Source organism: Tyto alba, unplaced genomic scaffold (genome assembly GCF_018691265.1).
Source record: "Tyto alba isolate M040663 unplaced genomic scaffold, T.alba_DEE_v4.0 Super-Scaffold_22, whole genome shotgun sequence".
Taxonomy (NCBI): domain Eukaryota; kingdom Metazoa; phylum Chordata; class Aves; order Strigiformes; family Tytonidae; genus Tyto; species Tyto alba.
In genome coordinates, this window is record NW_024881296.1 from 24772137 (window position 1) to 24787398 (window position 15262).

The 15262-nt window shown below is 37.6% G+C and overlaps 1 protein-coding gene across 3 annotated transcripts in view; it reads left to right on the plus strand.

The window, feature by feature from the left end:
• SNX9 (sorting nexin 9) overlaps positions 1-15262 on the plus strand; it is a 67002-nt gene that overhangs the window by 37819 nt on the left and 13921 nt on the right. For 2 of the 3 annotated variants that reach the window (XM_033011645.2, XM_033011643.2), the window contains exons 5-12: positions 1921-2107; positions 2842-2995; positions 4445-4529; positions 5385-5510; positions 5802-5919; positions 8787-8917; positions 10331-10434; positions 12990-13093. In XM_033011645.2, coding sequence (XP_032867536.1) covers positions 1921-2107; positions 2842-2995; positions 4445-4529; positions 5385-5510; positions 5802-5919; positions 8787-8917; positions 10331-10434; positions 12990-13093 — 1009 coding nt within the window. The remainder of the gene's footprint in view (positions 1-1920; positions 2108-2841; positions 2996-4444; positions 4530-5384; positions 5511-5801; positions 5920-8786; positions 8918-10330; positions 10435-12989; positions 13094-15262) is intronic. The other variant, XM_033011644.2, reaches the window with a different exon arrangement.

A 15262-nucleotide genomic window follows, 5' to 3' on the forward strand; every position in this document is an offset into this window, starting at 1 on the left:
TGTGGTTGGGCCCCAGTGTACGTGTTTTCATTTAGCAAAGATAATAAATGCTGACTGGTGGCATGTATGGTTATTTCTCTTTACATAAACTCTTATCAGGTGAACATCATAGGAAGAGCAGGCTGGTATAAGCTACCAGCAATTTTGTAATTGCTGAGAGTAGCACTGTGTATCAGCTATCCAGGAATTAGGTAGACCCCAGTGGTGCTGCTCCCTTAGGGAGTCATGTTCTTGCATCAGTTTCAACCTCAAAAAAAGAAAAAATCCCCCCAAACTATCAATATAGAAGCTGTCCATATAGTCTCTGTCATTCCATCAATTCCTAAAGACCCACTGACTCTCATGAATCTTTTGAATAGTGATTTCCCCCAGCTTGGGATCTTGGTCTTAATTTCCAGATCCTGGGGGTTCTGTACCTAAAGAACAGGTGTTATGTGACATGAGCAGCATTTTAAAGTCTTAAAGGTTTGATAGTGTCTGTGAAATCTGTCAGATTACTTCTTTTTTTAAAAATAAAAAAACAAAACAAAACAAAAAAACAAAAACAAAACAAAACAACCAAACAAACAAACAAAAAACAACAACAAAAAAAATACCAAAAAACTAAAGGAAGAGCTGTTACTCCTAAGTAGTACCTCAGAGACGAAATGAGAGGAGAAAATTTTTAGTGGAGAAAAACAGAATGTGGATTGTACTTTATTTTGTGTAAGAAACAAACTTATTCAATGTTTCTGCAGAGAATAATTTGGCTTTTAGTGGGAGTTTTATTTTTCTATACATGAAGATGTTGCAGTCTAATAGCAATTAATTTATATTAGGCATCCCGTCTTTGGTATGCTTAATGATAAAAGTAATGTACTGGATTCTGTAGGTTTTGAGACTTCCTTTTACAAAACTCAGTTTCTCCCTCTGATGAATAAGATGTGCTTTGTAGGCTTTGTTTGCTTTCCTTCTCCTTCTTGTCCTTCTTCCTACACTTTGGGTGTGTGGGTTTTGATTTGTGTGCGTTTTTTTTCTTTCTGCCACCTAGTTTCTGCACTAAGTGTCTGGAGTTGACTGCACTTAACTAGTCAATGCTTTTTCAAACTGTAATGTTAAAATCAAGGAGCTGAGGAAGATGCTAAGCTATTAATCCAGTTTATTGACAGATGAACTTGACAAATTGATGCAGTAGTTAAGAGACATGTCTGCTCTACACTCTTTCACCAAGATTTCCACCTCCACAACAGCATCAGCAGAAGGGTATACGTGCTTACCTTCACCAGAAGCTTATGCTGAGAGCGTAGGTGTACTATCTCTCTGCTGGGAGATGCCAGATTGTTCCCTGGCAGATGTTTGTTTCCTTCCCTTGTCTTCACTGTGAATGAGTTAAGCTCTAATAGGGAGGCTGAGCAGGTTGGTGGCCCTAACTCCCTGTCACACCAGTAGTGATGGTGTGGGTGGGCAATTTATGGTTTGCTTTTAGTAAAGCCACTAATCTGAGTTTGATAAAATAACCATTTGAAAAACATAATCCTTGACTTTTGAGTTTGTGTTTTAAATGTGGTAAATAGTCCATGGCTTTAATTAGTAGTTCACATGCACCATACTTACAGTGTTGGTATAAAATAGTTTCCATGGGTAAGAGTGCTTCCTACCACTCTTTGAACAAATAGTTTAATTTCCCTGAAGAGATGTAACACTCTTATTAATATGTATTGGTGTCACATAGCTGGAAAGCTGATTAGTTCTTCCAGGTGCCTACTGCATTTGAGTTGTGTAGCTGGGAACAAAAGATTTGGCATCTGCTCCTAAATTGAACAAGTGCTGAATGCAAGCACATAGCCTATCAGCAGATCAAAGACTTAAAGAAGAAAGTACACTGTTGTTGCTCATTTCTTCAGCTATTTCTTCTTTATTTTTTGCCTTTATACAATGTAGGCAAACAATGCCAGTGATCCTTGGTCCAGCTGGAACATTGGGAGGTCTGGGAACTGGGATAATGGAAACGCTGTTGACAGCTGGGCAACGAAACCTGAAAGTGCAGCTGGCCAGAGAAACAGTGCTTCAAATAACTGGGAGGCAGCAGCAACAACGTTTGGTCATCCACAGGCGTATCAAGGACCAGGTGTGCTAACAGTTCTCTTATTTTTGAATAAATTAGAGTAGGTGCACAGTAGGGGTAAGAATTGCTTCGTCTTTCATAACTATAGAACACAGTCTATTTTAAAAAACAAAACCAGTTTCCTGGTAGCACATTGCCATGTGGGTAAACTGGACACTAAAATGATACTTTCTTTAAATAAAATAAAATAAAATAAAAACAGATCCACAGTAACAAACACCTCAAACTTGTATGGAAGTCTTGTGCATACATGATCTATTCTCAGGCATGTTGTTCAGCTTGCATAACTGGAACTTTTAAACACCTGTGAATTTATGCCCTCAGGCCTGCGAAGCAGTAGTCTCTTAAATCCTTCATTTTAGGAAATGGCTAGTCTTTCAGAAGGCTTCCCTATCTTTTTGTAGTAGAAGCCTGAATTAAGAGGAGAACTCATAACTGGGTAATGCTAACCTGGAGTCTATGAATATGGAACACTATTGAATTCATTTTAACACACTAGCATCTCTTTTCTTTCTTCTTCTTTTTTTTCTCCCTCTCCCTTAATGGATTTCTAGTGTAGTGTTTTACAGGTTGTATTTGGTAGGGATGGTGATAATTGAGGAGCAATCACAAAATAGAAGGCTGAACCTAGATCTTAATTATTTGTGTATGAGTGCTGAGGTAGCTCCTTCTGCTTTTAAAGAGAAAATACTTAACTTTCTCTTTTCCCTACCCTCCTCCCCCCTCCTGTACTTCAGCAGCTGCTGATGAAGATGATTGGGATGATGACTGGGATGACCCAAAATCAACTTCACCGTCTTATCTTGGTTACAAGGAGACTGAGGCATCAGAGACTGGGGGGGTCCAGCGTGGAAATTCTCGTGCAGCTGCTATGAAGTTACCACTTAACAAGTAATGGAAAATGCAGGGCAAATGTGTATATATTGAAGAGAATTGGAATTTGTCATGCTGTGCAAAAGTGTGTCCATTCAACCTTCTTGAAATAATGCAGTGTAAATGTTACAGTTTTGGGGTAGAAGTGGAGATGGATGTATAGTTCAGTTTTCTTCCTATGTGATCAGAGAACACAGATCCATGAAAGCCTGAAGGTACATGACAAAGCTGTATATTTTTTTGAAATGTTATACAGACAAATGATACTCTTGAACTTCTGGACCTACCAGTCTTCAAAAATACAGTGTCTTTCACACCATGTGTGCTTAGTGAAAATTAAAGGTGATGTATGGCTTGTCCATACAGCGAGACTGGTCAGAGATGGTCCCACAGAGTTTGTGAGCAATTTGAGTTGCTAGGAGTGGGGAAAAGTTCTAGTCTCCTATGTTTGTGCATCATCCAGGTTGATTCTTGAGCAATAGAAAGCTTGACTTTTTTTAGATAAAGATCTTACAGCAGCATGAAGCTTTATCAGGGTTATAGTGGCATTATTTCATGTTACAATGTAATGTTTGTTTATTCTAAAACTACTGTTGCTCTGAGAAGCTACTGTGTGGTAATCTTTAAGTGGATGAAAGCAGAGTGGAAAAAGATTGTAGAATAATGGTCTCAGGAATGTAACTAAAATCATCTGTCTCTGCATGACTAGTTAATTTTGTTCATCGGTAGAGGTTTTGTCCAGTTCTGCGACAGTACCTCTGCATCGTTATGGCATCTACTTCTTGCAAACCCATTTAGTATAACCAGCATAAACATACCTTATTTAAGAGTGTTCTTTGTCTGTGAAGACCTACTTTAGTCCTCTTGTTTCTGCAAGCAGACAGTACTTCAAAGGCCAAGTATATTCCTGATTAGAAAGAGGACCACTATTTGCTTTATATGAGACTTTTTATGCAGACTTTAAGGACATTAAGTGATTTTTGGTGTGTGTGTAGTTTTCTTTCTAATTGGTGGATGAATTATTTAACATAACTCATGTTTAGAAGCACTTGATAAATCTGCAGTTCATTGTTCTTTCAGATGATTGAAGTCTCATAATCTGACACGGCAGGACAAGGGGGGGGGGGGGGGGTGTGTGTGTGCATTTCCAGAGAGGGTGGACTGCAGTGGAGTGGCAGATGTCGCTTTGTGTTCTCCAGTAATGCTTGCTCTGATGGGCTGCAGAGCACAAATAGCTACTTTGCCTTGGAAGAAGGGGCCTGTATTACACAAATAAAAGCTGGAGGTTGGGAGCTCAAACTTTTCTGCTTTTTGAAGGGCCAATTGTTGGTTGGTTAAGTAATCCACATCAATTCTTTTCTATACTTGAGAAATACTAAGAGTTTTTTCCCATACTGCCAGGTAATTCTGCATATGTCAAAGGAAGAAAAATATGGAATAAACTTATAACTTTGGATTTTCTGTTAGATTTCCTGGATTTGCAAAACCTGGGATGGAACAGTATCTGTTGGCAAAGCAGCTAGCAAAACCCAAAGAGAAAATTCCCATAATTGTAAGTTGAAGATGTGTGTGTAGTTTTTGTGTGTGGGTGGTATGGTTTGTTTTGGGGTTGGTTTTTGGTGTTTTGGTTTGGGTTTGTTTTTTGTTTTTCTTTTTAACCTTCCCCACTCTTCCTTTTTTCCCCAATTTAACCTTTAGCCTCGGGGTTGCTGTATGTATTTGGGTCAGAAGAAACTGATACTGAACATAAAATTAGAAATAGAACTGTCATAATAAAACTGTATTCCGTTTCAGTATTTTAAAGTTGTGGTAGACTACATCTCAGTCATATATAATTTGAGGGATTTTTCAGGATAAAGTCTTAATTATTTTCTTCTAAGTGTATTGATTTTTTTTTTTTTCTTCAGTACTTTTTTCCCTCATGCTGGATCTGCATGTGATCATTACTTGTGATCATGAAAATAAGCTTTTTGGGGGGATTGGGAGGCAAAGCAAATGCATTACACTGTCTATTAATTAATTATATAGATAGATATTTAATTCATAGGAGCTACATTCATAAAGGTTTGCAGTATTCAGTCATGATGGTCAGGCCATCTTCTGATCTAAAACCCAAACTCTTCTAGTTGTATGCTGTTTTAGTGAAATGTGGTTGAACTAGCAATCTCTAGAATTCATCACATTCCTACTTGGAAAGAATTGTAAAATACCTAACAGGATTAACATAACTGTGGTCAGTCATCTCTGGTTGCGAGAAACCCCTCTATTTTCTGACTATCAAGCTTTTGCTGAAATCAGTGGAAACTTTGAACTGGAGAAAGAAAGTATTTGTCTCTTTGTTTGCAGTTGGTACAACATAATGTATTTAATGCAGTTGGTACAACATAATGTTTGCAATTTCTTACAGATTGGTGATTATGGCCCAATGTGGGTTTATCCTACCTCTACATTTGACTGTGTGGTGGCAGATCCCAAAAAAGGTTCTAAAATGTATGGCCTCAAGAGCTACATTGAATATCAGCTGACCTGCACTGTAAGTGTATCTGAAATGGGCTCTTCTCTCTCACAAATATGGGTCATTTGTACATATAAATAACAGTTTGTGTGACTTGGTAACAGGGTTGTAAGAGTAAGTGGTAGTTGTCACACTTTTTTCCCTAAAGAGTTAATTTGTTCTAGCATTTCAGGTTCTCCTGTAATTACATATTCAAGGCTCTAAATCAGAAATTTTATATACATGCCATGTATTTACTATTCTGGTCGCACTTGTTTCATGTCACTATCTGTAGATATCTGTCAAAATTGAGTTGTATTTCTCTTACAGAACACTAACAGGTCTGTCAACCACAGATACAAGCACTTTGACTGGTTGTATGAGCGTCTCCTGGTTAAATTTGGATTAGCCATTCCAATCCCATCTCTTCCAGACAAGCAAGTAACAGGTAATTATTCTAAGTTGTGAATTCATGGGATGGAAAAGAAGAATACTTTTTTACAAAGTTCAGTTATTTCTTACTGTTTTGTTTTTTTTTTGTTTTTTTTTTTTTTTCCCACTATTTTTAAAGAAGCTCTCAAGAAGCCCCAAACCTTTTACCATTCAAAATTTAAATTTATGATGAGTTGTGATGGCCTACTGATAATAGTGTCATCACTAAGAGCATCATTTTAGAACTCAGGTTTACTTCTCTAGTCCAGTGATTTAAAACAAACAAACAAACAAAAAAAAAAAAGCCCCCCTAGTTACTACAGGAGAGAATATTTATTATTAGAGAGAAGAGGTAACTACTTATGTTCCATATTTGCTGGTTGTCTGGAGAAATGGTTTTTGAGGTTCTGGGAGTGGGACGAGGGGATGATGTTTGTTTTTTCTTCTGCATTTGATTGTAAATATGTTATGTTGTAGGATCTTTGAAGCAAAGCTCCCAGAGGAAAGGGAGCGCATCCCCTGACAAACTGGGGTTTTTTGCTCACAAGTAAAATGTTGGAGCTGTTTCTCCTGTTGCTCAATTTCACACTTGATTTAGAAAGCATCTTTCATTTGTATAACATTCTGCTCTAGTTTGATGTCAGTTCAGCTTGACCAAATTCTCTGAAGTTTAAGGAAGTCTTTTTGTTCTGACTTCAAGAGAAGTGGGATTGGACCCCTTAAATGCTCATGAGTTCAGTCATTGCAATTGAATGTGGCAATGCCTGTGTGTTTTCAGTAGTCTCTGGCTTCCTTCCTACAAGGGTGTGCTAGAGTGCATGTGAAGAAAAGAATTGGACACCTGTATAGGAGGAAAATGCATCACTTTTGCCTATTTTTACTTGTGTGTTTTCTGGTAAGATTTTTAAACAGTCTTTAAGACGACCAGCCAAAAAACAAACATACAAAAGCTGGCATGTTGCCAGCCGTGTGGCTGTGGGCATCACTGAAAAATGCAGCATCTCTGCTGTGTTTGAAGAAAGCTAAGCATTGATGCAGATGCTGGGATAAAAGCCAAGGAAACTGAGAAGTGAGGAAGTGACTTCCTCCCCTCCGCATAGTTTCATGTTTAGAATTCACCAGTATTTTTGCTTGAACATGTGCATGCAGACTAAAAAGAAACCAAAAGACTTGATGGGATCTCTAGATTTTGTTGTAACTGTATTTTAAAAGACTGAAGAGTTTGGCATCACAGTTAAACCTTGCATGTGGATTTCAGTCTTCTGGAGTCTGTGGGAGAGGATAACTTGATTCATGCAAAGAAGAAAAAAAAAAAAAGCATGCCTCCTTTTCTGTATTTTTTGAAACATTATGAGGAACTCTGAAAAAATAGTGCTTATTATTGGCCTGTGTTTAGCAGGCTTCTTTCTGAAGACTGTCTAGAAAAGTATTCCTGTCCATTAGTGTTGGCAAAGCAAGACTCTTTACAAACAGACTGACTTTGCTCAGGATCATGATTTGCTGGTGATGATATGCCTAATAACCAGCACACAACTGCCAGATGCTACTCTCCCTGTTGCCTTGCATTCCTTATGCTGGAAGGAATGCTGCGGAGATTTCAGTATAGATTAGGGGTGGAATAAGGTATTACTGCAGGTTATATAATGTCTGTTCCATAGTAATTGATTTTTTTTTTAATTATTATTTTTTCCCCTCGCTAATTTGCAAGAAATGTACCCATACCCAAACTTCATTTTTCACTAGTTGTGTTCTTTAGCTGCTAGTCTTGCTGGTATCCATATTTCCAATTTAAAAAAAAAAAAAAAAAAAAGAAGCCCCAAAACCTCAGCCTTGCAGAGCTGCTGCCATAGTAACTATACAGTAGAATTATGTTGAAAGAGTACATGCATTCAAGGCTTGTGATTTGTGCTGCTATGGAAATTGAAAGAGTTGTGTGCTGGAGGAATTTGTCATTCCTTTCAAATACATCGTATTCAATGTATGCTTTAGAATTCTGATGTCATGCATTTTTTTTTTTTAATTGGAAAAGATTCTCTCAGAAAGACACAGTTTGTGCTAAACCTAAAAATATCTTGTAAATAGTGATTGTGCACTACTGATGTAGTGATGATGCACTACTGTTTTTTTAAAAAAAAATCAATAAATTGGTCACTTATCTAAATAGACTGTGTTAAAATATCTTAACTACCCAAAAAATCAGTTAGTCTTACATGTATGTATTCTAACCAGTTTATACATATGAGTTATTCAGATTTTTTCTGAGGTTTTTCCCTAACACATTCATTTACCTGTATAGAAATATGCTTATGGGAGGTACTGCGTTTTTAAATATTCTATTTGTATCTGAGCAGTCCAATTTGAAATGCTTTGTTAGCTAGGACATGACGACTTGGAAAATAAGTAGTTCCTTTTTCTCCAATGTTTTTGAGCCTTACAGACCAAGGATGTACTAGACTGTATCAGAAAAATATCTGCATTCAGAGCCTGTGCCTAGCTTCTCTCTTGGGTCATCTGAATACCTAATTTTTTCCATCCAAAAGTTTTTTTTTTGGTTTTGGGGTTCCATCCCCATGTCGTTTCTACCCCCCCCAAATTTGAGTTGTGGGTGGGTATTATGGTTTTTTATTTCCTGACTGTCTTTAAAAGGAAGAGTACTCTTGGTCAGTAACAATATGCTGTAATTTAAGGTTCTTCAGATTTGTCAGCATAATGTTGTCTTCTTGTAAGTTGAGTCATTAAATGGTTAATAACTCACCAGATGAGTTACAGATTCTGTTTTAATTAAAAAATAAAAATAAAAATCAAACAAACAAAAAAAAAAAAACACCAAAAAACGGGGGTGCTAGAGTAGAAATGTAACAATTACTGTTCAATGTGTAACAGGGCGCTTTGAAGAAGAATTTATCAAAATGCGTATGGAGAGATTGCAAGCTTGGATGACAAGGATGTGTCGCCATCCTGTTGTCTCAGAAAGTGAAGTGTTCCAGCAATTTCTCAATTTCCGAGATGAGAAGGTATGAAATGGAGTTCACACACAGACTGAGACTGAGGAATTGCTCCCCCCACCACTGCCCTTCAAACTACGCGTTCGGCTTCGTAGCCTTCTCCTTTGCCCTGATGTGGGCAGCAGCAACGGGCTGAAAACTGCTGTGTTTACTAACCAGCTTAGCCAGTTCATCAAAAGGAAGCATAAACTTGCTTGTGTGAAGTGCAGTATGCCGTTCCAACAGAGGTGTGCTCTTTAAAGTAGCTTTGCCAGTCTCTTTCTAAGGACAGTTTGTGTTCTCCAGCAGACTAGGAACATAGCAAAACAACTCCTTTGCCTGTTGCCCTGCTCTGTCTCTGTTAGACTGACTAATCACTGGAGTCCTCTGATTGGTACTGCTTTGCTAACAGAAGCTACTTTGTAGCAGATGTTGGATGTATCTGATCCTGTATTATATTTAAAAACAAACTCCCCTCCCTCAAAAACACAATTTTCCCTGGAATGGGTTGTAACAGCATTGTGCTGCAGTCTTACCTGATATAGCCAGCCTGTTTTTATTGCCATGCCCTACCCCCCATGTTTTCTTATGCTTTTTAAAGAGGCTTTAATATCTTCACTTTCAGTAAATAATGGCTTCTTCATCACTGAGCTCCAGCTCTGTTACTGATTTGGGTATCTAAGTATGAAAAAATAAACAATAAAACTGCTGCTTTCTCCTCAAAATAGTCATAATTCTAAATACATGCAGATTTTGCTTAAAAAGTAAATGATCCTTGGAGTTTTTAAGACCAGACTGGATAAAGACCTGACTAACTGAGGTCATGGCTGACCATTTTTGAGTAGGAGGTTGGACTACAAACCTCCTGAGGTCACTTCCAACTGAAACTGTGATCCTGTAAGTAGAGTCTTAATAACATAGTAAGTAGCAGTCCTAGTGAAGTGGTATTTGGAGAGCCAGTGGAGAGTTGTATAATTGTGGTAGCTAGTCAGCAGTTCTTAGTATCTAACTTATGCACTGATATAAACAGAACAGATGTTGCAATACATGTGGAATTTTTAACCATTTTATCTGTTCCTGCTAAGAACTTAGTATGGCAATTGCATAATAGCCTCATGATCTTCTTGAGTAGCTTCTGATATCAGCACTATCACATGTGCAGAGACAGCTGAATATAATTGCTCCTACATTGAATTTCAGTAATATACAAGAAGGGTCTTTTGACCCCAGAATCTAGAAAACAAAGTACACAGGTAGGGCAGGGGGAACAGAAACCATAGCCCCACTGAAACTTTCATTTAAAAGGTTTTAATTTATGGGTGGTCTATTGGTTAACTGTTCCCTTAAACATTTCATTCACTGCTTAAGTGCATGCCCATGAACAGTGGTAGTGAAACTTTGCTTTTCTTTGTCTTTTTTTTTTTTTTTTTTTGTCTTCCCAAGGAGTGGAAAACTGGAAAGCGGAAGGCAGAAAAAGATGAAACTGTAGGAGTCCTGATCTTTTCTACAATGGAACCAGAAGCTCCTGACTTGGACATGGTAGAAATGTAAGGTGATTTCTTTTTGCGTGGACATTCTGTGTCTGGATAGGTAACAGATACTGAGCTCATATAAAATTAGAATAGTAATCATGCAGATATATTCATGGATTTGAAGAGGTATTCATCAAGGCAGAGCTGAAAAATTGTTTGATGAAATTTTCATATCAACCCCTCCAAAACTTAGTGGAACTCCATGAGATGTCTCTTTGACTTCAGTAGCTGAATACTGATCCTAAAGTACTGGCAGATGCTATGGAGTTACGTTTTATATTGCTATGGAAGTATATTTTGATCTTTAATCCTTTGATTGTAAACAGTTTCAAAGTGTGCTAGATTTACCACGTAGTTTAGGATAACTGTAGGTGGACCATCAAGGAAAAGAACGTTTATGTAAAATACTTGTATATAATGCATACAGTATGATTCTAATGTCTGGAATCCACAGGGAGCTATTAAAAGTGAAAAGTGACTTTAATTATCAAATTTCATTTTAAACGGATTACTACATTTTTGGTGTAACCTTCAGGAAGTGCAAATAGGTGTATTTCTTTTATATATGTATGTGTTTACATATATACACACATAAATTTTTACGTGTAGTTCTCTTGGTGGTAGACCTCTAGGTATTATAGAGTGAAAGACTGAATTTACTCTGAAGCCTTTGATTACGCTCCTTTAAGCTTAATCATTTTTCTTCTAAGATTTGTAGTATGCATGACATGCTTTGCTTGCTGTTGCAGAACACAGAAACTTGGATAGTGTTTTGTGTCTGAATCTGTGGATAAACTAGACAGAAGTGTTTATAGTAGCAAAGCAGTAGTGTATCTATACCTGGAAATATCCTGGCATCGGCTTCATCCAAGTGATGCAGTGCATTTTAGGGTGTATATAATAGCTGTGTGGTAGCAGTTCTGTACTAGTAAAAAAGATGGACGTTTTTAGGTCACTGCCACTGTGAACATGAGGATTTCAAATTTGGCTACTTTGTGATGTACTTTATATATATCCCAGTGGTATAAAAGCTGAACGGGTGAACCAGAGGGAGGATTTTGTACATAGGGTGCAGGAGAGAACGATTATATTATATGCAGAATCTTGGCAGGGAACAACCAGCATGTGGTCTGCTAGCAGTTTGTCCCGAAACAGGGTAAGGGCAGGCAAGGAGCCTGTGGGGATACTGGCTGCTGGGATTGGGGCTGGCAGCCCGGGGTGGTTCTGAGGACCTATCTCCACACATTGCAGGGGTGGTTGTAACCCCCAGACATCCACACCATGTTCCAGATGCTCCTGGGAATGTCTCAGGGTGCTGTTAAAAGTGTGTGTGAACACAGTCTTGAAAGCCATTGCTCCTGTAAGTGGACAAACCAGCTTGTTCAGTCATTTGTAGGTTCTTCAGTAAAAAGCCATTCTTTACTGAAACAATTTTGCTAGTACTTTGGCAGTCTTGTGTCATCCTGATTTTGCTCAAAGGATGGTAACCCTGTACTGGTTCATGAACTTTTTCTTTGATCATGATACCGTAAAGTACAAAAAATTAAAGGATGATTTGCTACTGGGAAAAGGGTAGTAAAACAAGGGCGTCTTGGAAAGCCCATGTTCTTTTTCTGTGCAAGTAACTCCTTGGGTAGGGCTTTCAGCTGAGGAAGGAGGTGGGAGCCTCTAGGTGGTTGGGCCTGGCTCTGGGGAGTCGCTTGGGGTTGCCTTGCTGTGAGAGCTGTCTCATAGAGGCTTTGGCGGAGTGCATTTGTAAAATCTGATGCAGTTTGAATAATTCTGATTGAAAATTATAAAATATATGTCTAGTTTTCTTTTGTAGAGTTCACATAGCATCTCTGTGTATGCAGTGCTAATGTTAAAGGAAAGTTTTGATAGCTGCATGCAAACTTGCTTTAAGAGGGGTAAAAAGGCGCATACTAATTCAGAATTCTCTTTTGACCATCAGTGATTTTTTTTTTGTTTGTTTCCTCTCTAGAGTACAACTGAACACAAAGTTATTGTCAATATAAAGTTACACAGATATATTTTCCTAGAAATATATTTCCCTAGAAGAACTGCTATATTAATTTTTATTTAATTTTTATTACCCATTTTAGTCTTTTATTAAAATATCTAGAACAATTATTTTCTTCATATTTGTTCATTGTTGTATGAATTTTTCTACTTCTGTTACTCTAACATGTAATTTCCTGTCAATGTGAGGTGCTTCTATTTGTGTTAAGTGCTCAAGGGATGCATTTTCCTCAGATCAGATTTTGCTGTCCCGTTATTTGAGGATATTTAGCTAGCAGCTTTTTTTTTTTTGTTAAGGTAACTAATAAGAATGATAATGCAGTACCACATGTTTAACAGAGAGGGGAAATATAGAATTAAAAATGGCTGTATCTAAAGAGGGAAATTCTGACCTCAGTAAACCAGTGGGGATTTCAAGGAATTAATTTATTTCTTTGATTAATTTTCTTAAGACCTAGTTGGCACTACTAAACATTTCAATATTGCATTTAAAGTTAGTGTAATGCATCTGTTAAAGTGCTTTTTGTTTTTGCTTTTTCCAACCGCCACAGAGAACAGAAATGTGATGCAGTGGGTAGGTTCACCAAAGCAATGGATGATGGAGTTAAAGAGCTGCTGACAGTCGGACAAGAGCACTGGAAGAGGTGTACAGGGCGTAAGTGTCCCTTCTGAACTCAGCAGTCATTTCTGTGTTACTTTTCTCTGTGTTTTTTTTGTTGTTTTTTTTTTTTTTTGTCACTGTTTTTGTTGTTTATAACTCAAGGCACATTTTAAAACTAAAGGAAATTGTGAATTATCATGAGAACTGTATGGCATTCTGGCTGCTTTGAGTGTCTGAGAATATAACTTGTGCAAGTTTTCTGTTTGTGTTTCTGTCTGTTTGTTTTCTTTCTCTCATAACAGAAATATCTGGTCCCTGCCCATAGGTTTAAAAACATTAAGTTAAATAATTCTAGTAATCCAACTAAAGCCCTCGTTGGACCTGTTCTCATATATTTGTCATTTATCTACATTTAAGTGACAAGAGCTCAGTAGACCTGTCTGATGAAATTATAAATGGTTGCATTTTATTAACCCCTTATTTAGGATTCTTGCATGCCAGGAAGAATGATTTAAAGATTAAATGAGATTAAAAAAAGAAAAAGAAAAGAAAAAAACAACTTGATTCTAACTTAATCTTTAGCCCAATTCTTTTTCTCCTATCTTGTCTCTTCCTTCCCACAGATATTTAGGGTTGCAGAACTTCACACCAAGTCCCTATGACTCTGCCTGGGCTCTAATTTCCTAGTCCACAGCAGTGTTCAGTGTTTGTGGCCACCACAAGGCAGCTATTGAAAGGAAGCAGGTACTACAGCTGAGGATCCTAATAAACACTTCAGAGCAGGCTGTAGTGTCTGGTGACCAAAGACCTATCACATAAATCTCCTCCTTTTTTTTTTTTTTTTTTTTTTTTTCCCCTCCCTTCCTCTTTTTTTTTTTCTCCTCTCTAACTCCCACAAGAAAACATTGTCCCCAGCCTTGGGAGTACATACATCTCCTGAGTTATCTCTTTATTTCTAATCTAACACTACAGTTGAGTATCTGGGCCTGACTGGAGGGAATGGGAAGTATAGAAGCCCAGTCTCTTCTGGTAGTGATTACATTATACCTTAGTATCTGTAGGATGTGAACTTTAAATTATTTACATTTCCCCACTTTGAATATCAGGGTTTCCTTCAGCACATCACTGACCCTCCTGCTGGTCAAAGATAGTTGTAACACAGGACACAGCTCTAACATTGTGTAGATCTTGCTTCACGAGGAAATGACGATACCAAGGGGAGAACCAGAGAGCAGGGGAAGGAAAAAGGTCCCTCTGAGACTAGAAAAATAGCGTTGCTGTGCAGTTATGGAAGCAGTGACCAAAACCACCATCGTTAAGGGCTGGCTGTGACTTGTGCTTACAATAGAAATTTAGTATTCTGTTCGCTACTAAATTCTGCCTAAGCTTATGACACAAGTGCTTTAGGTGTGGAATGACTCTTCTAATACTTACAGCTATTAATTAGTTAGAATAAAGGCAGTAAGTCAGATGTGATTGTGTTGAAAATTATAACTTTTTAGTGTTCCAGGCATTCATACTGAATAGAAAAAGGAGACTGGTAAATTAGCACATGCAAAACTGAAGAACTTTAATAGTCTCTTAGGTTTTAAGTTCTCTGTCAGCTCTAGCCCCAACTCCTAGTCAAAAGTATTTTTGGCACTTCCTGAGCAATAGTTACGTGCATTCCATTCTATGATATTTAAAATGACTGAGTGGAAACTTCTTAAATGCAAGTAAAAAGAAACCAAATGTTCTTCACTGAAGTTTCCGCTGGGGATTCAGTAACAAGTTAATGGCTGATAAGAGAACTCTAGTACTCTGAATGGTACATGTTGTATAAGAAATACCAGTTATAAAAAAATTTAACTTCTGGGCAAGAACTTGATCAGAGATTATCAATAAAATTACGCAGTTTAGGGAGGGTTGGTTTTTGTGGTGTTTTTTTAACCACACAAAGGGGTTCTTCTGTGGAAATCAGATTGTGTGGGATGCTAGAGCAGCTAAAGACCTGCTACTTACCTGGACAGCACACACTCTGAATACAAATATTTGATGACAAGAAGCATATCTACTTGGGTTTTAACCTACTAGCATAGGTAGCTTATAAAAATGGCTTTTGCTTTTCAGATTGCTTTTAAGGCATCTGGGGTGGTGGTATTCAGAGTGTTAATAATGAAAGCACTCATAAATCACAACTTACCGACTTCATCGTGAGGAAGCAATTTATGCATACATTTTCAA